Source organism: Stegastes partitus, unplaced genomic scaffold, assembly GCF_000690725.1.
Source record: "Stegastes partitus isolate 25-593 unplaced genomic scaffold, Stegastes_partitus-1.0.2 Scaffold438, whole genome shotgun sequence".
NCBI lineage: Eukaryota > Metazoa > Chordata > Actinopteri > Pomacentridae > Stegastes > Stegastes partitus.
In genome coordinates this window covers 115,151-142,642 of record NW_007578169.1, presented here as the reverse complement: position 1 = coordinate 142,642, position 27,492 = coordinate 115,151, and the positions used below count along the sequence as shown (strand labels likewise).

Here is a 27,492-nt window from a genome sequence, read left to right as displayed (position 1 = left end):
TTGAGAATAGGAATAAACACAGTTATCAACAATAAAAACAGATTGATTGTCACTTCATTTGCATGAGGTAGGTGGGTGATTTATTCATAGGGTATTCAATCTGATTCTGATTTAATGGCTTTTGGGACACACTTGGTAATAAAAGGAAGTAATTGCAGCGTTTATTTTCTGAATTGGCTGGGAAAAAAAAGGAAGCTTTAGTCCTGTATATACAGAACTTCCCATCCTGCTCCCTGTGAGGTTGGTGGGAAATGAAGTGTCAGGCGCGGCTGTCAGCGCTTTTATACCCCGCCGTCGGGAAGCCCCGCCCCACCGGAGCGCCCCCACTCACAGGCCGGGCTGTGATTCGCTCATCGGGGCTGTCAGTCACGCCCATCACCGTTGCTTCCTGTGTGAGCCGTTAGACTCGGTCTGTCTGCAGAGAGTCTCCGGTATGGACAGCAGCCTCACTCCTCAACTTTTTACCGGAGATTTTACCGCTGTTCTTCTACCTTCGACACGGTTCGTACCATTTGGAAATGGATTTCTGAACGGAATAAGACGAAGCTGAACCCGCCGCGACTTAAAGCGAGTGTTTGAAATCATTTTTTTGTTTTGTTTGTTGTTCGAGTTGTTGAAGGAAGAGGGAAAATGCCAGTTGCAACTCTTCTGCCTTTTACCGCGACCCCGAATAGGAAGTCTGCCAGCCCGACTTCTTTCAGGTTGACAGAGAAATTTATTTTGTTACTAGTTTTCAGCGCCTTTATAACCCTGTGTTTCGGGGCCATTTTCTTCCTACCGGACTCGTCCAAGCTGCTCAGCGGAGTTTTCTTTCATTCCTCCGCGGTCGAGACCAACACCCGCACCGGTCCGGACAGCAGCGACTTAGGTTCGGCTGGAAACGACGACAGGGTCCTGGCCAAAATCAGAAAAGACCACGAGAAAGCTCTTTTAGAGGCTAAGGATACTCTACAGAAACGGCCCGACGAGATAAAACAAGACATTTTAAGTGAGAAGGAGAAAGTTGCGAAGGAGAGTATGGGTCAAGGTGTGAAGGATGTCAATAATTTGCCTTTCGTTGAGTATCACCGGCCGCGCGGGGCGACGGGACACGAACCGCTGGACCCAGAAACCAGAGAGAGACGGACCAAAATCAAAGAGGTAAGGATCTGTTGAGCTCACGCGCTGTTGGCTTGTGAGGGGGGGAAACCTCGAACCAAACTCCGCGTTAAATCTGACAGTTTCTATTTGTCTCCGCTTTGAGCTCTTGATAGTTTTGTTAGAAGATGACTCAACACCTAAAACGAATCGTTCACATCCTCTTTACAAATCGGCGCACATTACACACGCCACAGAGCAGTGAAGTGAACCAAATTTAAACTTTAACTAAATGTTCTCCAGTTATCCTCAAAGTGTTGTCCGCGGAGAGCTGTTGCAGTAGGTGCACACACCGAGTGAACAACTTGTGATTTGACTTGATCAAAGCCGACTACAGCCGACTACTTGTAGCCGGAATGCGGAGGATATCCTAGTAGTATTTAGCTGAGGAGATTACACCTTGTTTGCGGATCAGTGCACACCTGTCACACCTGAGGATTTGACACGTCCGCTTGGCAGATTTTTAAACGGAGTTCGGCGTGACGTTTCGTCTCTGCACGGGTTTTCAGAAGCAGTCAGTTCCTGGAGGATAGGAAGAAATGCTTGCAGTAACCACCGCCCCCCTCCGGGCTTATCTACCTGTCTTTCAAGTTTCCTCTGTCAGAACAATACAGGGCTGGTGCAGAACCAGCTCCGGTCAGTTATCACATAAATGATCCATGACCCTCCTCACGGTGGGCTTGCGGGGTACAAAAAAAAATCCCCCTTTTTTAGGCTTTCACAGATGTTTGTATGACCTACATTCTCCATGTACCCCATAATTCCGAACCTGCGCCTTCATGTTCTTATATAATATTAACAGGATGCATAATTTAGATTTATTTACAGGGATAGTGTCACAGTGCTCCTGCAGATCCTCGTTATTCTATAGCTCCTGTGTACTCTGATGCCAGGCGTCAGCCTTGTAGCCTTGTAGGGGTGGGAAAACACCAACAGGTAGCCTGCCTGGTATTATTTTGTTATGTCATGACTGCACAGTGTGTGTGGGGAAACAAGTGGAAAGCACAGAGGTGAAGTCTCAGAGGTGGTTTCAGATGGCAGGTGATGGTATCCAGCTAGTCTGCTGCTTCGTCTGGGCTGTTATGATCCTAGTTGATCCTCACTGATGCTAAAATATCCTCACTAAAATATTAAACCAAATCTAGAGAGATATATTAGCAATGCATTTGGTGGTATTTTGAATACATGGCTTTTGGAGAGATGTCAGCAAGGGAGCTTGATTTCCATTTACTCATTCAGGTTATCTGATAGAGTCACACAGACGACAGCTGACCGAGTGAGCAGATAAGGTTTAGCAGCCTGATTGAGCACACGTATGCGCATTCAGGTGGACTGATGTTATTTTAAAAAAAAACATGGGAAAATCAGAAATGTCTGGGTCATTGTGGCTTCGAGCTGATACGAAGGAGGTCAGGATGTGACCTCCTTGAGTTGCCTCTGGGATGTCTGTGGAGCTACGGGCAATATTGACAAAATGAAATATCACACTGATGTATTTGAGTGAATGGCTCAGTATCAACATTGGAGTCATAGTATTAGGCGGTGGCTGTTTGTCAAGTCAAGTCAGAGGAACTGTTCGTACTGTATTTCATGAGGCAGGTGCGTAGGAGAGAGAAAAGCGTTTCCAAAAGCTTTAAGCTGACTTTTGCACACTGTCTAACCTTTAAAAAATAAACTTATTAGTGATGTTTTGGTGCAAGAAAATGTTGCTAATAAGTATAATTTTACAAGTTAGACAGTATGCAGGAGTCTCGTTAAAAATGAAGTCACCGATATTTATACAATACATTAGAAGCAGACATTGAATGAAGTGCTTTCCAATCGAGAAAGCAATATTAACACCGCAAGTTTGTACAGATTTATCTGACCAAATACTAGAGACAAATTTACCTCACTAACTTGTGCTCTCAGGAGACATTTATACATGAAAAGAATATGACCCTTACTAACACATTTTGCTAAGCTTGCAAGACCCTGAGAAACCTTGATCTAACTTTATCACAATCTTATCTTAATCACCATGTTGTTACATTGTCTGATTACATATTAAAGTGTGATTCTTTATTGTTATATCACAGAGAAGTCTGTTGTAAATGCAATCTTGAATCCTGTTGGGTGTGTTTTTTATTGAAGACCGACTGTCATGTGGATGGTTGACTTTTTTTGACCTCATCACCTGACACTAAACAGTTAGGAAAGCCTGCGGTTATGCTGTCAACAACATGAACGCGGCATAAATACATCATGTCAATGAGAAACCACTCTGTTTATAAATTAGGACGTGCCACTACTGCATTTACATATATTTATGCTTGTCTACTGACTGCTCTAAATACTGTGTTTTTTGGCAAAATAAGATTGTGTGTTTTGTTGGATTTCATCATTGAGCCTCTAAATCTCAAATTTCCAACATCCCAGCTCAGTGGTTGTGTTTTGAAGCTCAAATGTGAACTGCCTGACTTTGAAATGGACATTAATAAGCTGGGAGAAAAGTCAGCACAGCGCTGATCCCATTGAAAACACAACTGTTTCAGAATAAAGTGGGTTTTTTTTAAGACAGCGTTCGACATTTATAGGCACTGATGTTGCTTTTTGAAAATGTTAGCAAGATCATTTTTACATTTTTGTTAAAACATTTTTGTATTCACCAGCTAATGATTGATAATCACCTTTAGCAGTAAACACATAAACAAATCCAGTAGTACTTTAAACAATAGAGTAATTACCTTTTTTATTGTGTCAGAATTTAAGGTGGGATCTTCTTTCCAAACAAAATCAGTCGTGTGTATTATTGTTAAATGAGAGGATCAAAGGTAAGGAGAGGTCACTTTGCATGACCTCCAACACAGACGTGCTTCTTAATCTCTATTTGGTCAAAGTAAACTTGCGGTGTTTGAGAAATGCTGCGTGACAGGCAATATTCAAAGACAGGAAAACAAATGCAAAACCTGACAAAACCTCCAACCTAATAAAGCAACTAATCATCACATTGTAATCCCAGGTGAGAGGGCGTAATGCTTTGAATTAAAAGAAAACAACACCACAAAATAGTTTCTTCATATCTTCTCAGCATGATACAACTGTAAATGACACAAAGTCAGATACATTTTTCGGGCCAAAAATAACTCTAAAACAAGAGATAATAGATATATAAAACATGATCTACAGGTCTTGAGGTCTTGTCTTGCTAATCTCTTAAATAAATATTCACATTATTCTGGCAAAACGGGAGATGCAATTGGAAAAAATCAATAGGAAGAGAGTAGGGTAGTTTTGACAAACCTATTTCACAGGGTTACGTTTTCATTTATCTATAGCATTTATTTTTTGGTCACAGCTATTGATTCAAATCTAGCAGTTGTGGTTGACAGGTAGCACACAGTGTAATGCTTGAAACCTGCAGCTACATATGTTCTGCCTGAATAGAGATAATTGCACATGCTGAGCATGGTTTAAGGTCTTCAGTTGCCATTTGTCTCCAGAGAAGGCAAAACATTCTGTCTGCTGCCATAAGAAAATAGTGTTAGGTTCAAAATCATTGCGTTCAGATGATGTTCCTTATTCATGAGTGGCCCGATTCAACTGATAGTTTGTCTGGCGGCTAATGCAAGGCTTTCATGTCATTTTTAAAGATTTTACGGTTTGGGTGGCAGTGATTTACTGCAACAGCAACTCTCAAATAAATCTTACTGTTATCGAATAAATAGCAGCACAACATAATACGTGTAGTAGTAGTAGCAGGGAAGATTACAGTCGTGGTCAAAGAAGACATAATGGTGAGTAACAGCAGCAGAAGAGGTTGTACTTCTATCAGAGAATGTTGTGCTTCAGCAATGACTTCTCTATTGATTGGCTTTTGATCACTTACAGTCACAATTTAGGGCTTTAGGTGTTTTCTGAAACGATTTTTTTCCCAAAAAATCTTTAGCGCAGTTGTAGCAATGTGAGTAATTGAATTAGATTCTGCACTCATAGCTATAGTTTCAAAAGATGTAACAATAGTAGCAGTGAGGAAAACAATAGTTGTTGGCAGCAGGGTCAGAAAATTGGACTATCAGTAGCAGCACGGCTACAAACGTAGCACCGTCTTTGTGATATTGTGATTATTTGTTTTCCATCTCAAGGATCATCTCAATGATTTTTGTTAAAAAAATGATGTCTGTGGAGGTGCTTTGCTTTGCTTGGCTCCTGCACCAAAAGAGCATCTGATTAAAATGTGCATAATTTTTAAAGGACAATTAGGCCGACATTATTCTCAGTCAAAAGTAATGTGACATGACAAATTATTCACCTTTATTGCTATTCAGATATTTTAAGCCATTCATTAAGCACACTTGCAGCTGACAGCTCCAAGTTTTAAAGCTTATGCTTAACTCCTGTACAGTCCTCTGGTTTTTTTCACCCTTTCTGTCGAGTAAAGCCAATACCCCTGTTGACCAAACACAGCCACACACTCTTACTTGCTCCCCCTCGATCTGTGGTGGCCTGCTGTTATTTAGTGGAGGATTTTTAAATTATTTGAAGATATCGTTCTGAGATGGCCTCTTCTTACTCCACTTCACCACCCTCTGACCCAGTTATCCTGGGATCTGCCTCGCACTGTGTTGTGGTCTCAGTGGGTGAGTGTTGTGTTTGTGATGGGCAGAGGACAGGCTGCTGGGGCCACTCTGTAAAGGATAAACGGCTTGTTGTGAGTGACCGCCACAATCCTACAATCAGCTAAATCTGTTTGTCTGGTTGAAATCAAAGGCTCTGCGGAGAACCCCGCCTCCCCACAGTGTGCCGCCTGGGCTTTCACTCACTCTCACACAGGCTTTGGAGGCTAAAGCAGTGGGGGGTAATAATGAAAACCTTTGCTGATAAACAGAGGGAAAATCAAGGTGGATGAGGCTGATGCTGGATGTTCGAACACCTGCTTTATTTGACACAGTAAACTACTTTTCTGTCTGCCACATGTTTCGTAGCATGTTTTGCACTGGATTGCATTTCAGGAACATTCATAGCACTCCTGGAATGTAATGACATTTTTAGAGGTTATGAAGGATTTACTTATTCTTGCGTTCTTTCAGTTTACCACACACTTGCATTCCATTGAGACCAACACATGGTTGCTGGTGAATCAGTTAACTTGAAACCTGTGTCCGTGATTTTTTTTCCAGCTTAACTGCAGGTCACACGCAGCCTGACTTAGGTGAATATGTTTCTCTATTACAGATTCAATTCAATTATATTGATGTTTAAATATCACTTCAGCACCTCCTTAAGCAAGAAACAAAGTGAACGGAAATGTGCACTGAGAGATCAAATGGGTAACTGAACTGTCTTTACTAATCACGTCAATATAATTCGTCTAATTTTGCTCTTCAGCTATAGAATGATGGCATTACTGTTGCAGACTCTTTGAACAGTGACCAACACAGACTCACCTGCAACAGTTTATTGATCGGTTAAATCCATGTTGCGTGCATGTTTAATCGACATGTGTCCTATTCGCACTTCATGTAGAAACAGGGTGTCAGTATGTGCTGGTGCATTTATGCCTTAGTAGTGTTGAAATCAGACTGTTCTTGAAGGTAAAAACCTGTATATTTTGATTCATTCTAGTTGTTTAAAGCTGTGGAACAACAGATGAAACCCTTGATATCTGCAACTGACATGCCTCCCTTGAAGTGTCTTGGCAGCTGTCAAGCTGTCATTGTAAATAATTAATTGTTCTTGTTTTGCCTCATATAGTAAATAAAGCTTAAATGGAAGAAAATAAAATGAAAGCACACAATAAAAGCACCATTGTTATTGTTCACATAATTTAAATGGGAAAAAAAATTGGCATCTGTATTAATGGATGCTAGGGGTCAAGTGACTATTGGCCTGGTTGATTATTGTGCCAGATATTCAGGAGTTTGTTGAGTATCTGTATTGTTATGGTTTGAACCAATCCTAATCAAATAAACTGCTGCTACTTTGGCTCTGATACAGCCACCTTTCTCTATCTTTAGTCACCACATCTGATTGATTAAAAGTCACAAGTAATAGTATATCAGAACTGACTGAATGTTGAAAAGTTCTCTTTCAATTAACTATTCAGTTAATGTTATTCTAAATTATGATGACAGGATTTAACCTTTTTTTCTGAACATGAAGATTTGTCCTGAATATCGAGTTATCGGTGTGTATTACTAATAATGGATATTGGTAACAACCCTATAAAACAACTGTATCGGAAGAGACGGGCTGGAGAATCCATGTGTAAAATTAGGGCCTTACTAGAAAAGATGTCGCTTGTCTTAACTGACCACATCACAACCTAGAACAGTTTGTGGTCATGGCTTAACATGCAGTGTTTACTCTGCACCTAGTTGTTAGCATGCAAAGCGACTTGTGAACTGGTTGGTTTTGGTTCTGAATCCATACTAGAGTTAGTGGCTGCTTTGAAACTAAAATTACACTGGTTGAATAGTTATTTTTCTGCTAGGGTTCTCCTGGATCTCCTGGGACTCCCTGGAGGACCTCTGGAGAAAGCGGAATCTTGCTTTAAGAACCACAGCTGAAGCCCTATAATTTTGACAGCATTTTTGATACAATGACAGACTTTGCCATATATTACTCACACACACATTCACCTTTTCTGCTCTGAGCAACCGCTACTGTCCTGCCTGACTCATCTTCCTGCTGTGTGTTTGTGATGAAATGGAGCTTGTTGCAGCTTAAGTATGCAGATGAGATGCAAATAACCATTTGGCTTGCCATAAGGACAGCGTGTTTGCAGTATGTATCTTAAAGGACAATCCCTTATCATGCTGTCAGGCCGTCACATCTGTCAGCACCTCGTCTTCTTTAAAAAGCACATACGCAGAGGAAACTGCAAGCAGTGGCTTGTATACACTCATCTTGCTGTTCAGAGAGCCATAGATAAGATACTGATGGCTTGTAAAGGTCTGTGGTCACTGCCCAAAGCTGACTGTCAAGGAGGAATTAAACATCTGTCTTCTCCCTCTCTTCTTACATCTGTCCATGCCTGTCAGTTCCTTCTACTGTATTTTCTTTACTCCTCTCTGCTGTTCTCTTCATCCTCTCTTTGTCGTCACCTAAATCCGAGCTTCTGCTTTCTTCTCTCTCCTTTTCTGCTTTGCTGTGTACAGTTTGCATTTCAGTTCCTATTTTTCCCCACTCCCAACACAATTGTTTTTCCACTGTGTGTGCATGTGTGGGTGCGTCTTTGCAAGTGTGCATGTGTTTCACCAAAAAAAAGCTATTATGCTTCTTTGCCAACCTTCAGAGCCTGAAATAAAATTCCAGTCTCTTACTTGGGCTAACTTGGCAGCCTTTAAGTCCTATTTCTGTATCGACCATTTGAACTAATTGCCTCTGGTTCCCTGGTCCTACTTCTTTTCTTAGAGTGAAAACCAGACATGTGTGTGTGTGTGTGTGTGTGTGTGTATGTGTGTCAGATAGAGTTACTGCTGGCCCCTCCAGGTGCTCTGCTTAATTGTCTAATGGCTGTAAAAGCTGTGGCTCACAACCAGCATCACTGTTTCCTACATAAGTATGTGAGTATGTACATTGATGTACTTGTGTGCTAATGGAGTCAGAGAAATTAGTTCCCTGTGCTAATTTTACTAAAGACATTAATCAATAATAGATGCATTTCCCTGGAACCTTTTTATGCCACTAATGCAAATGACAGCCAGTCAGAATGAAAATACTTGACGTAAACATTTAATCAGAATTAACAGGCTCATCAAGAAAGTCATTTATTTATATAAACCTTTTCATAATTTGATCTATAAAGGGACTTTTGCCGTACTGGAAATGTCCTCAGACGTCTCTTGTTGTTGAAACTCGGCTTGATGCACGCACATTTAAGTTATTTTCAACTTGTTAACATGTTCATATGGTTTCTTTTATATGCTAGAATACATGTCATAGGCAAAACAAGCAGTCATTGTCATAGTTGAGTATTTCCACCTGGAGGATGCAGTGTAGGTGGAGGAGAAACAGGCAGGGATTTCATAGATCACACATTCTTAAGAAGCGTAGAGGTACATCGAAGCCATTTTATAACATGAAGGGATTTGTTTTTCATGGAACAAACTTCCAAATATGTAATTTTGATGCACAGTGAGGAGTTAGGGGTGTAATCGATAACCAGAGAGGAACTTTAAATCAATAAATGTTACGTCTGTTTTGGTCCTATCATGAGGTCCATCTCCAGAATACAAGAAGACTTGACATCAGGCTCATGTCTTCTTTTCCAAATCCACACTGAACCACTAAAACGAGAAATCTGTACCAACTCTGTTGACTTGAAGTTGAAACTTGAAACCACCATAATCAATGACATTAAAGTTCTTTTTTTTTTTTTTTCTCCTCTACTAAAAATACACACTTTGACGCTACTGGTTGGAATACATACACAATATTAGCTCTTTATGTAGCTTTGGTTTTATAAGCACAAAACATGGAGCTGGAATGATTAACTGATTATGTAATTGGGAGAAATTGAATTAAGTTTGCTTATCTCCAGTTCCTTTCCTCGTCTTGTTAGTATTTGCTGAAATCTTTGATAGCAACGGGCTTATTTTCTAACATTTTATAGACCAGGTGAAACAAAATTTTGAGATAATTTAGAAAGTAATATCCTAGATTAATCAGTCATGAAAATAATCATTAGCTACAGCCAAAGCTGAAACAATTAGTCACGAAGAAATACTCTGGTTCCACAGTAGCATTTTTTTTTGTCCTTATTCTCTCTACTGAGATGAATTTAAGGGAAGCTTTCACTATTGTGAACATTTGGTTCTAGCAGTGAATTTAAATTCAATGGACAGTGTTATACGTTGGAAATTAACCGAGGTTTGAGTCTACTGTAATAAATCACGATGCCCACCTTCTAACTCATGAAGACAAATCATTCTGTACCTCTTGCCTAAAGCTAGGACACCGGCTAGCAGTATGGGGTCCAAGTAATGAATATTGCAGTATTGTAATAAAGTCCCTGCAAATGTATAGGCCTACTGGATAGCCCAACGGGTTTTGGATATTTTAAATACATATATTAATGTAAATTGTCACTGCACAGCTCTTACAAAGTCAGTGTTGATGATTGGTCCAGCGGCTGGGTTTCTGGGGATTCTAGTTGCTGGTGGACAGTGCCAATGAATGCACTTGTTTCAAATCTTCCTCCTGGCTATGAGGTCTCCCTACCAGGGAATATAGATTCTAGAGTGACTGACTGGGACATTTTGCATAAATACACACTTGAACTGTTGGTGCACATCTTTCATGTATCTGTGTCTATGTGTGTGTCTTGTAGCCTTTGTATAACCCAGCCATAGCCAACGGTAAGCCCCAGCATCCTACACACCACAGGCGTAGATGTCGAGATGGTGCGGTATATTAAGCTTTATTGCCTATAGACTGTATCCGCCTCAGAGGTACATCTACCCCTTTATCGCTGTTACTGTATCCACTGTCTCTGTGCTACGTTCCTGCTCATGCATAGTCATTGAGCATTGATTTGGAAAAGCTTGGAGCAAAATAAATTAGATGGATCGTTATTACTCTTATGTAGTGTTTGTGCTATAGGTCAAGGCACAAGCAACCCTTGAAGCATGGGTAGGAAGCTGCACAACCAAGTAGAAAATACTATACATATACAGTATACCAAATTAAATGCACACAGTGCCCTCGGCAATGGAGCCACGGAGGTTAAACATGTATTCCAGCAGCACTGTGTTCTTGCTCCACCTGCCACTTTAGTATCAACAAGTCAGGTTTTTTGAACTCTATTTTCAAATCATGATGAAAGTGAGTGAAAGTTAAGCAGTAACTCCATATATTCAAAAAAAAAGAGAAAAAACTGAACAAAAACAACAAATAAACAAAAACCATGAGAGTGTAGAGAGTCATTTTTGACTTGAGAAAATATATTTGTGAAGAAAAATTCTATTCTATTTTTTATTGAATAAAGCCTGTTAACATGTTATCACAGGGCTTAAATATAAACCTTGGTGGAGATTTCCCCCCTTGGTAATCTTCTTAATGAGAATAGCTGTGAAATGGTGTTGACATCTTTAAGCAATCTAGTACATGAGCCTTGAATCGACTTTATCACAGATGCCATGAGGTTGGTCCCATGACCACCAATATGATTATAGTTGCAACAGTCATTCAGTTCATTGATCTGTTGACCAACAAAACATTGATTAACAACTAATTTTTGAATAATGACAAACATTGTCTGATTGGAGCGTCTCAAATTGTCTGCTTTTTTTTGTGTTGTCTTGTAGAAAATGGACTGTTGATCAAGCAAGTCGTCATTTAACATTTTTAGTTCAGCTCAGTTTAATTGCTGTCTGACATTTCAAGAAAAAGGTGAACAATCAGTTCATTTGCAAAACTTGGCAGATTTATCTATAATGAAAACAGCCGTTTGTGTCCTGTGCCCAGTTATTAATTACACTGGCAAGATGACATCTCAACAGCTAAGGGGATTTAGACAGTGGATTCAGAGGTTATGATACAGGACTTACAAACTGACATCAAACCTGGGTTATTTCTAGTTGCAGTACCAGTTTTGAATTCCAGATGTAGCCAAGCCATCAGCAAGTTAAGTGCATTTCTGCCTTGGGCTTAATTTTGGGTGTTGTGAGGCATGAAGGCGCCAGATGATGTCATTTAAAACTGTTATTATTGAGTGTTTTAAGCATTAAGTGAAGTTAAATGAACAGAATTTGTTGCACAGTGTAATGCTTTTGTATTATGAGTCATATTGCGACTGTGGAGGTTTGAAATGTGCCTTCAGTCATCCAGTGGAAGTACAATAGTCAGTCAGCTAATGCTGCAGTGCCTTTACCTTACACAAGACTAAGAGTAATTAGTGCCTGAAAAAGCCAGCTAAAATGAAATGTCAATAACAAGTCATCAATAACCCTTCATGCTCCCTCCACGCATCAAGTGAACCACCTCCATCTGATGCCTCCGTCACTCACTCCACTCTCTTTCACTTACAGCTCGTTTTTAAGCTTCCAGAGAGCTTCCAGAGAGCTTCCAGAGAGCGTGTAGCCCCACCATCAACGATAGCCAGCCATAAACTGTTGGATATGCTTTTGAAACTATCAAAGAACAAGTCTAAAGAGACATAATATTCCTAGCCCCACATAACAGAATCTGAAATGGATTTGTAGGTTCAGCAAAAGAAAGTCTTGTGGTAGTTATTTTTTTTTTCCACTCAGACCTCCTGTATATACAGGCTTGCATTGTGAGTTAAAGGTGAGCTTTTGAGCTTTGCTTTTCTGTACTGAATCCTATCAATACACCACAGGCCTTGGCCTGCAGTAGGAAATGGACCTGGCCTTCTGTTGTGAGCATGTGTGTGGTAGCCTCCTCTTCCTGCTGTGGGCAGCTGCCTATTGACAGATTCCAGTAACTCTACCAATGTGAGCACGTTTTATTTGGTGTAAGAGGGGGTTATGATTGCTCCCCAAATTGGTATTTGTCAGTTTCTCTTCCCTTTTCTCTCATAGTCTTTTTCTTTCTCTTTCACTCACATTCTGTTTCTCTTACAAACAAAAGTCCTTGCTGTACAGTAGTCGTGTCTTATTTTTGTCCTTCTTTAATGAGAATCATTGCTTAACATAACACTTCTCACTTTTTAAGTCTTAAAGAATTGGTCTTTGACAGATCATTATCAGAGACATGTCTTTCGTTCTGTTTTGTGAACTAGATTATACTGTCATAAGACGACTTCTTGTTTTCTGATCTCCCTCCATTTCCTGTGTTAATTTGCTGCTGTTTGCTTACATTAAAGCCCTCAGTTTCATGCGGTTCAGAGGCCATAATCTCTACATTTCATGACAAGGTTTTTAATGTGAAAACATTTAAAGGAGGTGTGCCTCATTAGCTGGAAAGAAAAAAGTAAAAAAATACAAAAAACAAAGTCGAACCAAGAGATATTAATTAATTAGTTCGTGAGTGAGAACAGTATTTATGTTAAAAAGAGAAGCTCTGAGCTGGTGGTGGAGCTGTGACGTTTTGAATTTAACATTAGAGCCATTGTATTGCAGATAATTAGTCCCTCTTTTTCAACCTTACTAGTATTTAATTATATTGCAGGCTTTTTTATACGTAGGTAAAAAAAGAAAAAAAAGAAGAAGAGAAAACAGAATTTGAAAGCACTGGAGAGAAGCCGATGAGACGATGCCACTCCGGTCAGGGTGAGTTCAGACAAGGCTTGCCGTGCATGGCTTTGTGGCTCATTAGCAGTCTACAGTAGGCTCTCAGGATTATTAACATTCCTTTTCCTATAGACAGTGATGTATGCTGGCCAGTGCAGCCTCGTGGGGCTTTGGGTGAACACATGCATGTAAAATCTGTGCACTGGCATTGCTATTAATGACCATGTGCAATTGTCGTAGCTGTTGGACTAGCGTGGCCAGGAGGTACGATTTGTCTTATCTCGCTCAGTGGTTGATCACATCTACAGTCCACTGGGTCACAATCACGTGTGTAATATTGGAGAGTCACTATATTTTAGGTTTACGGGAATAATATAAAACAAGAACAAACAATTGTGAGATAAAATTGATCTAAGTTGTCAAATCAGTTCCAGAGGTGCTTTAGAGTGTGGTGTTGAAGCTTTGTTGGGCATAGATATGATTAAATGATATGACACAGCAATTTTATAGGTAAAGTGCTTAATATTAACACAGTCTGTATGCGGTTCAAAGCCAAATCAATATTGTTCTTTAGTGTAATGAATTTAGTCTTTAGTCTAATGCCTTTGTGTTTTAGTATTCCAGCTTTAGTTGTGTGAGAGGAGCACATGATGAGGGGATCTGTCTAAATGATTAGATGCTAATGATAACAGATGGCTAGAACAGTGATTCTTTTTTATCGCTTTTTTTTTTTTTTTGTTACATTTATAAATCGTCACTGTTTAAAAATGATATCTCCAAATGTAGTGATGTGGATTTTCTCTAATAACCTGAAGGATATAGTGTTCATGTTGTTGTGGTGGTGATTTTGAAACTGAAGAAATAAGTGTTCAGTTTGTGGTTTGAGCAGTTTTTCTCTTCTTAAACCAAATAAATGTTTTAAACCCATACAATTATCTGAATCTTTAAACAGACCTGTTTTTGTTAACTCAATATTATGAGGTATTTTGGAGACATGCATTTTATTTTGTTATTATAGATGGGTATTGTGTTATAGTGAAGAAATATGCATGTGTGTTATTGACTTTTAGAAGTCAATTATATTAGTCTATTGTTAATATTTAACAAATTCTGAGGCTGAACCTGTGGCAATCACGTTATACTTTGTCTTAGTTAAGTGAAGTTGGAATCCTATTCATTCAAGTGAACAAAAGTTCAACACCAAGTAAATGTGACATGCAAAATGTTTGCACATGTATGAATGTCATGTGATAATCTATCGTTCTCCATACTAAGATCTCAGGTTTAATTTTATGTTTTGTCAAAAATCGGTCACATTTTATCCTGAGGAAGTACCAGTACTATATAGTGCTTTTTAATTTTTCAGTGTTTTATCCTGGTATTGTCTTACACATAAGAGACAATCTCACCTTGATGTAAAGAATCAATAAAACTCTGTAATTTATTTTTCATGCCAGAAGCAACAACAAATCTCAACATGAAAGAACTGAAAGACCCCTATTCCCATGATGAAGAAGACCAGTTGATTTCATCTCAGCTGAAACATTTAAGCATTAAAACACTAAAGCCTATGTTGTTCAAGGTGTATTTGAAGATAGATAGGGATGAAAAAAAAATGTGATATCTTGCCTCGTGATATTGAGGCATACTGTGGGTGTGGTTGTTTTCCATTTACTACAGACAATTAAAGTTTCAACTGGTCAGCTTTCTGGCAGTTGCAACAGCATTGTAAATTTCCAGAACATCGATAACTGGCTGCATTTGTGCGGAGACTTTCGAATGGAAAAATAAATAATTAACACAACATTTAAAAAAAAAAACCTTCTCTCACGTATTTAGCTGGCAGCCAAATAAATGTTAAATGAGCACAGAATATTTTTTATTCACATTAGTAGTGTTATTTTTGGAAGGCTATGAAGAAGTTCCTTTTTCTCCTACGACATTACCTGGGATATGAGCCAAAATTCAGACCATTATGCGCACATCTGTCATGTGAAATGAGCTCATGCTGTAACATCAGCTGATCAGATTTCCTCCTCAGGGTTGGGTTCCAGCATACTCAGGTTTCTCATTCATTCGGTTTATTTTGACCCACCTGTGTATACTGCTAAAGTCTATGGTAATCAAAAAGATAAGAAAGTCCAAAGACAGATATATGCCAGTTCCCATCCTGTCAACAACTTGCCCACTTATTCTTGGCAACTACAAGCTTGGAAAAGCTGGCACAAACAGGCTGCCTGCTTTCAAATGCTTGAGCGGGTTTGGATTTGAAACCCTTTAGGCTGTGGTCTCTAGAGGGGATATGGTATTTTGTGACCAAGCCTTGTAGCCCACTGATGGCGAATGCTTTTGGATATTCAATATTAACATGTCTCAAGCACTGTAGGGGTTATGGCCTGCTGATTCTCTCTCCCTAATCCAATTCATTCTAATACCCAGAATCACAGGCTGTCAATCACATAGCTACTCCATTTATTTTTCAATCTCCCTTTCCTTCCTTTTCGCCTTCTTTCCATGTGAGGGCTAGCATTTTAAATCTGCAGCCCCTGCCGTCCTGCATAGAATATCAGCTAAGGACCAGATAATCTCATGGTAGAATGTGAAATTTGACTCCCAAACATCCCCACAAAGTTTGGGGGCTTTTTGTTTGTTGGACTTGTCTGGATGTAATTGTGTGCAGCACATAGTGATTCAACAAGCATGTGCCCCTATAGATAGAAAGGTAAGAAACTTCCATTTTGCTCTGGACACATTCTTATTGCAAAATATGAAAGCATTTTTGCTGCTGCTGTTGTTGTTGTATGGTTCTGATACCTTCAAAGGGAGAGACCTTGTGAGACCCTGTACTTTCCTTTAGAATGGGCGAATGTCATTTACAGTAGCTGAATTAAGTGTTAAAGCATCAAGGTCCCCAACAACTTGCATGTCTGAGTGATGAAAGCACTGACTGTATATAAAGAAACCATAAGCTTCCTGAGCAGGTTTGAAGCACAGTGTGGCGGACTTACAGACCGCTATCTCTGCAGTGCCATCTTAAATGTCTCTGGGCCATCCGTCCTGTGGTAGCATCCACCTATCACTCACATTGACAACGGCCTTAATTATGAATATGTTTAAGCCTTAATACAATTATATGAGTGAGCAATGTACAATTTTACCGTCTATACAGGTGGCATGAACTGGAAAATTATCAATAGAGACCAAAACTGTTTTTTTTGTAACAGGCTGTAAACATGTTTATTTGTACTGTGACATTTGTAATGTTAACATGTGGGTCTGTGGGGATTGACTCGATTTTGGAAGAAGCCTTAAGTGGACTTTTAAGGAACTGCAGTTTTTGGCACTTCAGTGTTGGTATAATTTTATAGCCCCTGTGGTTGCTGCCTGGTAGAAGGTGACGTACTCTCACTCCACATCCATCAGCATCAGTTATGCAGCAAAACACATAAATGTCAAATTTAAATTTTTTCTTTGTGAAATGATTTCATGCAGTTTTTCTTGTTGATTCATCAGATTTTGGGAACCCAAACGAGGTAACTCACCTGCTAAATGTTCACATGGCGCATCACACTGTTTGACACATGATTAAAGCACTCAGACTTAAAACTGACAGCCAAATCAAGCAACAGGGCAAGAGATGCTTGAGGCAACTGAAAGACATTACCTTTCGTTGGGCTTGCAGTTTTTGTATAATTAGCTTCTGATTTACTAAAGTTGCAGGTAATTACACCATCAACAGCAAACAAAAGACTGCCCTATGGGCATACTCTGTAGCTGATAAAGAGCTAAAAAGTTGCAGTTTAGTGCTACAGTTTGTGTAAGATCAGCATGCCTAGAAGTGAAGTCAAAACGCAGTGATGCTGAAATAGTAATGAAGTAGTGACATTTTAAAACTTTTAAGAACACAATTCAACTCCAGCTGAGAAAGAAACAAAAAATATTGCTTCTAAAAATCCACAGCGCCTCAGTATAAATGTCTTACAAAGAGAGTGCACGGTGCTGGAGTGCCTTTCCATCACAGTGAATGTCAAGTTTAATGACCACATGGCCATAACTCCCTGTTTGTTCTTTGTTTTGGCATTATAAAAATCTTCATTTGGTAGTACTGCTGCGTTTAAAAAGCTTGCCTGTTGCTCTGGAACCCACTCAGTGCTGCTTTCCTGCACATTTTTGTTGCGTGCTCATCCACTACTTTCTCTATATTACCCACCACATTCTCCCTGCTGATAAAATACACACAATTATCCATGCAAAACCTACCATCACAGGTCCTATGAACCTTTGTATTCTCTTCAGCGAGGGTTTTTGGTGATCCTGCTTCTCTTGCAGGCAGGTGCAATTAAGATGTTACTCACATATTGCCTCTCAGATGACACTGAAATCTAAAAGTCATCTCAAACAACTTTGAGGATGCGTGTTTTACATCAAAGGTATGTTAAAAGTGCAATTTGTTTTCTAATGTGAAGGTAGACAGGAGAGACTAAGTAGTTTACCTTCTACTTACCTGCCCTCTCTTTATTTATGCCCTCTCCGTGTTTTCCCCAGTGGTTTGAACTCCAGTTTGTTGTGGTTTGTTTTCCTGTTTTCTCCCAGACGCATGCACTGGCTCTGAGCTGTGGCATGCCCAGTTCAATTTACTGTGGAGAAAGGCAAGCCAAGTACACAAGCTAAATTATTCAGCCTTGCATCCTGCAGCCACCCCAACACATAGGAGGAAAAAGATGAGCGTCTGTGTGTGTATGTGTGTTATAATAGATGCTGGTAATTATACAGTGGCAGTTGCATTCTGTATGTTTTGAAAATAATTTATGTAAATGGCCTTGATATGGCTGGAGTACATACAGTGATGTTTGTTTATGGTAATGTGATTTTTGTAAACTTTAGTCAAAGTGTTGCATCAGACATGCAGCCACTGTAAGTCATTAGTCAAAATTATGAAGATGTACGAAAAAGAGAGTGACATGAAAAGGTTTTTAGTTAACACATATTTACATGTAATTAACTGTTATATGTTTTTGTAGAATTTTGATGTGCATTCTTATCAGGGAAGAAGCATTTGAAGTGGAATTTTGAGCTTAAATAAGGCATCTACATTTTTAATTGAGGGGGTAGTAATTGAGCTGAGTGGCACAGTGGAAAAAATAAGGGGCACACGGTTGTGTTTTTTTTTTTTTTCCATCCTGAGGACAACTACTTGTCTCAGCCAGCTGCAACCTCCACCAGGGGAGGTCTGTGGATAGGGACAGGGGTGACAAGAGGCCCAGGTGGCTGTGGACTAGCACGCCTTGGAGCACCGGAAGCCAGAGGGAGAGCGACAGAGGGTGGAAGAGTTCTATTGTTAATTTATGAAAATCAACTTTGCATTTTCACAATGTGCCTTCATGGAAGTTTGCATTCAAGTAAAACTATCTCACATTCTATCGAACAATTTTCCCATTTGTTATTGTCAATTACCTGCACATGCAGCTATTGTTTCATCATCCACCAGGCCTATTCAGTAATGATATTTATTTAGATATTCTTGTTGAACTAATTTCAGACGGATGATTTGCTGTAGACAGACACTTTACTAATAAGTCATGCTGTATCAGAGGAAGGAACTTGATATCATCTGATTTGAAACAGCAAGGGCGTTATCACCAACATATTACATCAGTGCAACCATCACACACACACACGCACGCACGCACGCACGCACGCACGCACGCACGCACGCACGCACACGCACACGTGATCCAGACACTTAGCACCCATTTTCATAGCCATGAGGTAAAACTCTTCTCACTTGATGTGGACTATTGTGACTGTTAATATGAAAATGATTACTTGTTTGCTTCCCGCTTTGCACTTTTAGGTGTCTTTTGTAGAAGTGGTATTGCAGAGAAAAACAGAGAATAAAAGATACACACTTGAAGACACTGACAACAGCCAGGACCTTGACTTAGTTTGACAAATGATCCAACAAAACCGCTACATTCACATGAGATGGACGAGCTCACTACAGTTGAAACCCACTTGTAGAACCTGCTGGTATTGTTTTTACAGCTGATTCATAAGGCCACTGCTGCCTTAGCAGAAAAAGAAAAGAACTGTACAGAACTAATTTGTTTTACAGAGAAAGAAGAAAGGATTTGGGCTGGCCATGTCCTACCACTTCACTAATAGTTACAAATGGATGACTTTTAAACTGTTTTAGCTGGATAAAGAAGATATATTGGATCACTGCCAAGTTAGTGAAATAGAGGATTCTGCTGGCTTCCCACTGAGAACTTAACCGGGCAATTTTTCGCACAGTATGTCTTTGTGCCTGGGACAAACTATATACGGAGAAAAAGTTTGTTTTTGTGAGAACTGATGAATTATTTCACGCTTACATGCAATAACTGGGGAAACTTTGCAAGCACATATATTTTTTTTAACATAGGACTGTGTAAGACTTTTAAGCAAATAGATAATAATAGTTTAATTTAACAAGGATGGGGTTATTTAAAAGTTACTATATCAAGGGAAAATAACATACCATGGGCAATTAAACTTTATGCACTTTTAGGTTGGTCAAACGACTAAAAGCTTTATCCTCTAAGAGCTTGTGTAAATTAACAAAACATGTTTTATACCTTTTGGGAAACTATATACAGTGTTCAGCTTCTAATGGGATATTCAGGAGCCTTAAACTCTATTTGAATAGGCAGTTTCTTCCTTTTTTTTGTTATCATAAAACCTTTCTTAGTTGCAGTTGTGCAGTAATTACGGCTGGGGCTATCCAGGTATTTTCAGGTAATAAATTTGCCTAAAAGATTAGAAAATGCTGTGGAAACTTTATTATCCCTTTTTAATGCGTGGTTTAATTACTCTTGAGTGGAGCGAACCTAATTTGGTCTGCTTTGTAGTCAAGACATGGTCTAATTATTACATTATCGCAAGTTTAAATATCATTACCGAGAATATATTGGACATTGTGGGTGTGGAGAGAAGAAACAGGGTCAAGTAGAGTGAACAGAATGAGTGTAGTTTAGGAGCTCAGAGCTTTTAGTTTTTGTTGTGGCGGTTAAAGCAAAATAACATTTGTATATGCTGATTGTGTGCTGGTTGAGTGGGTGGATTGCAAACGTTATTGATTATTGCTTCACTTTATTGGGATTGTTTAAGTGATTGGATTGGCAGGCAATGATTCTCCTGACTGAAGTTCAGCACTTAACAAACATTGCGCTGAAAAGATTAGTCCATTATTCAGTTAGCTGATTGACAAAAAATAAAGAAAACAAAAAAAAAATCCTAAATTAATTTATTGGTTTAGTTTTCCATGTTTCGGTTTATTTATTATTATTTAATAGGAAAAGTACCCAAAAAAGTACTTTCCAGCCTCTTCAGTGTTCTCCATGACAATCTACTGAATATCACTGGAATGTGGACTATTGGTCTGACAAATCATCACATGTGAGGGTGTCACCTTGCACATGATGGGCTCTTTTCATCATTTTGATGCAGGAATTAGTCAAATACTTGTCATCTATTCAAATAAACAAACTATTTATTTAATATAGTTTAGTTGCAGTGCTCAGCGCTGTTGCCTTGCAGCAAGAAGATCGCCGGTTCACATCCCGGTGAGGACACCCGGGATCTTTCTGTGTGGAGTTTACATGTTCTCCCCGTGCGGAGTGGGTTCTCTCCGGGTTCTCCGGCTTCCTCACACAGTCCAAAAACATGTTGAGGTTAATTAGTGATTCTAAATTGTCTGTAGGTGTGAATGTGATTGTGCTTGGTTGTCTGTCTCTTAGTGTAGCCCTGTGACAGACTGATGACTAGGGATGGGAATTGTTAAGAAATTAGCAATTCCGATTCCATTAACGATTCTGCTTATCGATACGATTCCTTATCGATTCCCTTATCGATTCTCATTGAGTGTGAAATAAAATAATACAAATAGTTCTGTTTGCATTAACTCTTTAATATTGTCACCTTTGGACAAAAATTTGGCATATCCATGCACTAATAATGTAACCTTAGGAAACAAACGTTTAGATTAGTTATTTCTCTAATGTAAAGGAGCCGAGAGGCCTCATGCAGCTTTTGTGTACCTTGCAAGATATGAAGGTCCTTAGGAAATACAATCGAAATGATAACATTTGGGAATATTTACAGTGCTTTGCATTCAACTTGACCCAAAACTAATGTGGACATAAAACAAAAATTCCTTTGTAAAAATTACCATATCAATTATCAATATCAATTTGGGAATAAATTAGAGATAACTATCGAGCCCTGGAGATGAAATGATCTTTTATTTTTTAATTCAAACGTTCAATTTAGTATCTTGAACGTTCAATTTAATATTTTGAACGTTTAATTTAGCATACTGAACGTTCAATATCCTAAGTTAAACGTTCAAAATAAAAAAAATGAACGTTTGAATTAAAAAATAAAAGTTCACGTCACCTCCCGGGCTCCGTACATAGCTACACTGGTTAAACAACATAGAAAATACACAGCAGATTAACCTACCGGAACTCAGAAGCATCTAGGGTAGCAAAGGGATGTAACCCTTTGACCACAAATCTGGTCACAGCTCGGTGACATTCGTTTATCTTCGCCTCTGTCATTTTACTCTTCCCTGCCTCGATGAACGGGGCTGCCAAAGGTGCACGAGAGCTACCCGCTGCAGCCTCTGAGCTAGCAAGGCTCTGGCAGTCATCGTCATCTAAATATAAGTTAAGGAGATGGAGAGTATTTATACAATGAAAGGGGATTAACATGGCGCTAACATCTACACAGCAGACAGGTGAACCTGGAGGAGGGAAACGTTACCTCCAGTATTTAAAGCAGATGACGCTGAGACGGTGGCTCCGCTCCTGCTTTTGCCTTTATGAGTCTCGCCTTCGCTAAGTAGCGTGTCAAAAACGTTACACTTACGCAAATGAATGGCATGCTGGGTGGACAAATGTTTCTGCATATTGGAAGTATTTCCCCCCTTTGACGAAATCAATGCTTTGCAGGTGTTGCAAGTAGCCCCGGTGTCATGCTGGAAAGTTCTGAACCAAAACACACTTCGTGCGTATGACGTCATCACGCACGGAGACGTAAGAGGAACCGATAAGCAGAATCGCTAAGGAGGCAGACAAACGATTCCCAAGAATCGAATCACTGGGATCCGGTTCTAAAAAAGAACCGGTTTTCGATTCTCATCCCTACTGATGACCTGTCCAGGGTGTCTTCTGCCTTCTCCCTAAGTCAGCTGGGATAGACTCCAGCCCCCCATGACCCTAGTGAGGATTAAGTGGTGTATAGATAATGGATGGATGGATAGTTGCATGGTTAAATGTAACTGATGGTATGAGGGTGTCATCTTGGGCTATGAGAAATCCTGATTGACATTTTTGACCATTTCTTGGCATTTTATAGACCAAACAACTCATCGACCAATTGAGAAAAAAAAAAAATCAACATGTTCATCCACAATGAAAATAATCATTATTTACAGGCCTAATTTATCGCATTAGGTGTAAAGGATTGGTTGAAAGGGATTGAGGAAGTGTTTTTTGTGCCAGCTCCTTACCACTTCAACCCAGGGTACCAACGCTGGAAACAGATTCATAGTCCAATTTCATTACTGATGTTCCAGAAATATTTGAAAGCGTGTTTAGCAAAAAGGTTAAAGCCATAATAATGTGAATGAGGAGACAAAAAGCTTTTTAATTTGTTTCTGTCAAATGGCCAAAATGGGCAGCTTCCAGATTTTCCCGCAATCCAGCCAATTCATATTCCAAACGTTCTTCTCCGTTCTGTCGGCCCAAGTCATTTGAATGGAGCACGGGGTGTATTTTCTGGCATTCTGTGCTGTTCAGTCCTCATCTCTGCCAGCCTGTTAAACAAATGAGTGATGAGCTCAAGCTCTGCCACCGCCTGCCTCCTCTCCTGCCTGCTGTATCGAAGCAGGCGATGGATGTAATGGAGGAAGGGAGAGAAAAATCAATCTGCCTTTCACAAAGTCTTCATTAGTTTGCCTTTTGTCAAACGGCTGGGTCAAACCCAGTTGGGCTGCTTCCTACAACAAAGAGAAAGGTCAAGTCAATAAATGTGTGTGTGTGTGTGTGTATTCTGATACAGTTGTACAAGGCCATCCACACTACTGGGAGTTTAGAATGGTAGTGTTTGGCTCTTCGCTGTCTGGCGTTGAAATCACAATGACATAAAACGGAAAGAGCTTTAAAAATCATGTTAGATAACATAGACATAAAAATGCCAATGGCGTATCGTGTTACATTTTACTCTCCAGACAATTTATTTTTTAAAAAGTTGTCAGAGGAAAATGTATTCAATTTTGAATGCACATAATGACGCATTTTAAACCATGGCTTATCATCAGCTTGTCTCTTGCTCTTAATTGTATCCACCCACACACACAAACACACACATACATACATGCATGTATGTATATATATGTAGATGTGTGTGTGTGTGTGTGTGTGTGTAAATTAAATTCTAGAGAAGATCCCCTTGTCTTGACCTGACAACTAATGGCAGGTAGTAGCTTTGGCTCAGTTTCTGGCCACATAATGAAAGTAATTGTAACATGTTTGTTGTTGGTAATTGTGCTTCCACTGGGGTGTTATTTTACCACCAGAGCCAGGTTTTTATCCAAACAGTCAGTCACAGATATAGATTTTCTCCTTCTCTTCAATTTCATCGTTCTCTCCTCTCCTCCCCAGCTGACCGTCAGCAAATATTGATTATTGTGTAATGTTGTTTTGTAGGTGGGCTTGGTCTGTTGACCGTATTATCAACGCAGAGCACTGTTAAGCACCAATCAGGATATTGAAAACAACACATTTTATGGCCCCCGTCAGATCAGTGAGTCTTGGCACAGGCTTGGCTTGTTAGGAGTGTAGGGATCTATGAGATATCGGAAAGCTTTGATGGGAAATTTGTTTTTTATTGACTCAAATTTAATTTTGCTCATTGATCAGTCAGTGCTGGATAGCAAAGTAAATCCCTGCATTTACACAGAACAAAGGGAGAATAAGTGTTTGACCATATTTTTCTGACATTTTAATCATAATCATAACTTTTTCCAAAAGTGTTTAGATAATCTGTGTGATGAATCATTTGTTCTAAATTATTCACTGTCATCTCTTGGCACATTTTTAATTCAAGCTAAAATAACAAATGCTATTTCTAAATTGTGCTTTTTGACTGTCTTTCATAACACAAATAAACGAACGCTCTCAGAGTCTGGCTGGAAGTGGAATATCTATATTGTCATGCAGACTTGGCTTGGTTGTTTGGTTTGCTTTGACACAAACTCAGAGGAACAAGGCAGGCAAAGACACTTGAGTTTGATAGTTCAGTTCTACATACTGATTGCCAGTAGTATAGGATATAGTTGTAGTATATGACCTTCCTTGAAGAAAATCAGTTATTGCTTTTAGTGATAACTTTGACCATACATGATAATAAAACATAAATCTATTCCTTTCCACCACCATCCCATCAAAGTGGTCTCCTTGTGCAGTGATACAGTGCTGCTGGCTCTTCTGCAACACTTTGAACACTAACTGGAACTCCCATTTTGTAAACATGTCGAGGATCATCTGCAATGAGTGCTGGATCTCTTAAATCATGTCAAAATAACAACCCTTCAATTTGGATTTCATTTTGGGGAAGAGCAAGAAGTTGAGGACTAGATCCAAATGTAGCAAGCTGGGCGGGTGTGGCGAGATTATTGTGTTGTTGTGGTGAAGAAACCTGCACGTATTCACCACGCTGTGACCGGGTGCACAGAGCAGTGGATGGGCCGCAGTTCAGGTTGTTTGTGCTGAATGTTCACCCTCATATTCCTCAGAATGTTACAGTAAATCTCTGCAGTACAGAACAGAAGGCATGCTCCTGATCTGCCGTGCCTTGTCCCGTTGAGCTAACTGCTGCCTTTTGCACTGTGAACACTGCTGTTTCTCCTCTTGGTGGTAGCTGTAGACCCACCTTTCATCAGCAGTTATGATCCTCCACGTTAAGATTGGATCGTCGGGCTGCTGACAGACGCAGAATGGGACGTTTATTTTTTGCCACATTTTGCCGTCCATGGAAACTACAAATGTGGCCAGTGGTCACAAAAATGCATTCTCATTACAGTCACTGCTCACATGTGTTGGGTACGTGTGGCCATGACGCACTCTGAGTTGCATGGATAGTATTGGAACTTTTTGATCATCTCTTGTGTTCTGTCATGCTGGTGAACATTTAGTGGTCAACATTTCAGAATGAATGTCCTGGAGGTTGGCTTGCAGTGCTTGTTAGAAAACTAAAAAGACCAATCAGAAAACACCTGAACACTGATTTCCTTACTCTCATTTTGTGTTCTTTAACCACAGCCTATGATATTCACTGCCTCTTTGCGGCTGCTCTTTCTTTTAAGTATAGCACCACCTCTTGAACTCTTTTTACCCTGAATTTGTAAACTTCATTCTGTTGGTTCGTGTTTTGGGAAAAATGGACTTTGCTGAAAGAGGTTGGGAAAAAGAAGCACTCCCTCTTCCTCAGCCAGGGAAGCTTTTACAAGATAATGTTCATTACTGGTGGAGGAGTGCGTCTTTAAAATGGAAAGCAAAACCTCTGAACCCCATTCATTCAACAAGGCTGCGAGATGCTATGTCAGACTGTGTGTGTGAGAGATACAGCAGACTGTGTTATTCATTACTGACAAATAGCTTTCCTTTTTGCTTGTCATAATACCGTTTTACAAAAGCGCATTTGGTATTTTTACCTAAGCACTATTTGCTGGTAGTAGTAGTGTAGCAACTGCACCAAGCCATCATGGAAACCAAGTATTAAGCCCACTTTTCTGTTAGCAGTGACTGTGGTGAGGCAGTGTCCTTTCACCAGCAGTACAATACTGACCCATATATGGTTGTTGAAATACTAAACCTCTTAGGAAATCCCTCACTGATCCCTGAAGAACTGGTCCCTAGGCGGAGGGGATATTCTCCTCTCCTCTCTGAGCAGCGAGAACATGTGAGGAGACGAGGTGGAAAAATGGTTAGGTGGCGAGTTTTGTTCCAAAAACGCCACGGGTCAGAAAGCAAGTGTTATAAGCAGAAATGTCAGGGCTTTGTGGGCGGTATCATTTAAAGATTTCCACCAGCACAAAAGGAATTGTTGCAACAAAAACCTTGTTTTCTGCTTAACTAAGTCAGCACACGGGGGGACTGTGCTAGGGATAACAGGTCGATCCGAGTGTCACAGCTCACTTGTCCTCAGGGCTAATTGCATATGCATTTGTGTTGATGAAAGAATTCTGACAAAGCACACTACTGCTATGAAACCAAAAATCTCACATAGTTACAGATACTATCTTGTTTATTTTATTTTTTCCTTTATTTAACCAGTTGGGTTAATTGAGAGCAAATTCTCATTTACAATAACGACCTGGCCAAGAGGCAGCACAGAACAGAAAATACATCCATAAAAAAATCAGTACATAAACAAAACATAACAATAAAAGCAGACGCAGGAATCGGTAAGTAATGCCTTCACCATATTTTTTAACAGATGATAAAGGTATGAAAGAGGTCAGTTTAAGTGTTTTCTGTAAGTGGTTCCAGTCGAGAGCTGCAGAACACTGAAATGAATAGCAGCCAAAAATAGTGCGGGCTTGTGTATCTAAATACTTAGTACAATTGTGGTGCAGCAGTTAAAAGGGATAAGTGTCATACCTTCATTTGACCTTTTTTAGCCACTGGCTTTCTCTTTGAAAACCCTGTACGTGGTCAAACTCAAGACTAAGATGCACGCCAAGAACATTTAACCACAGTCATCATAGTTCAGGTGGGTTGGAGTTTTTATGACAACTCTGGATTTTGACTGCAATTTTCAAACCCACGTCTTTTCTGTTTTGTGCTGCGATTAGGTTTGGAACACCCAGAGAATCACATCTGTTCACAATTTCACAAGTTTTGGGTTTAATCAAGTATTTGTACAAAGTTTTTTGGGGGGCTCCACACGACCATTTTACATTAGTTACACTGGCGTGTCTTTTTCATTTAGGTACACCAGCACATAGTTTAGACGTATCCAAAATGCAATAGGTTTACCAGTCGGTTCCTGCATTGTGTTGTTATGAGGAGGATAATGTGACACACTGGAATCTCTTGGAGGTAATCCCCATTTATTCTGACAATACCAAATC

General features: G+C 39.7%; 1 protein-coding gene across 1 annotated transcript in view; it reads left to right on the top strand.

Moving 5' to 3' along the window:
* Positions 1–479: 479 nt before the first annotated feature.
* Positions 480–27,492, top strand: part of LOC103360425 (mannosyl-oligosaccharide 1,2-alpha-mannosidase IA-like) — a gene marked incomplete at its 3' end in the record, with an annotated part of 135,604 nt that continues 108,591 nt past the window's right edge. The window contains exon 1 of the mRNA XM_008286171.1: positions 480–1,140. Coding sequence (XP_008284393.1) covers positions 631–1,140 — 510 coding nt within the window. The remainder of the gene's footprint in view (positions 1,141–27,492) is intronic.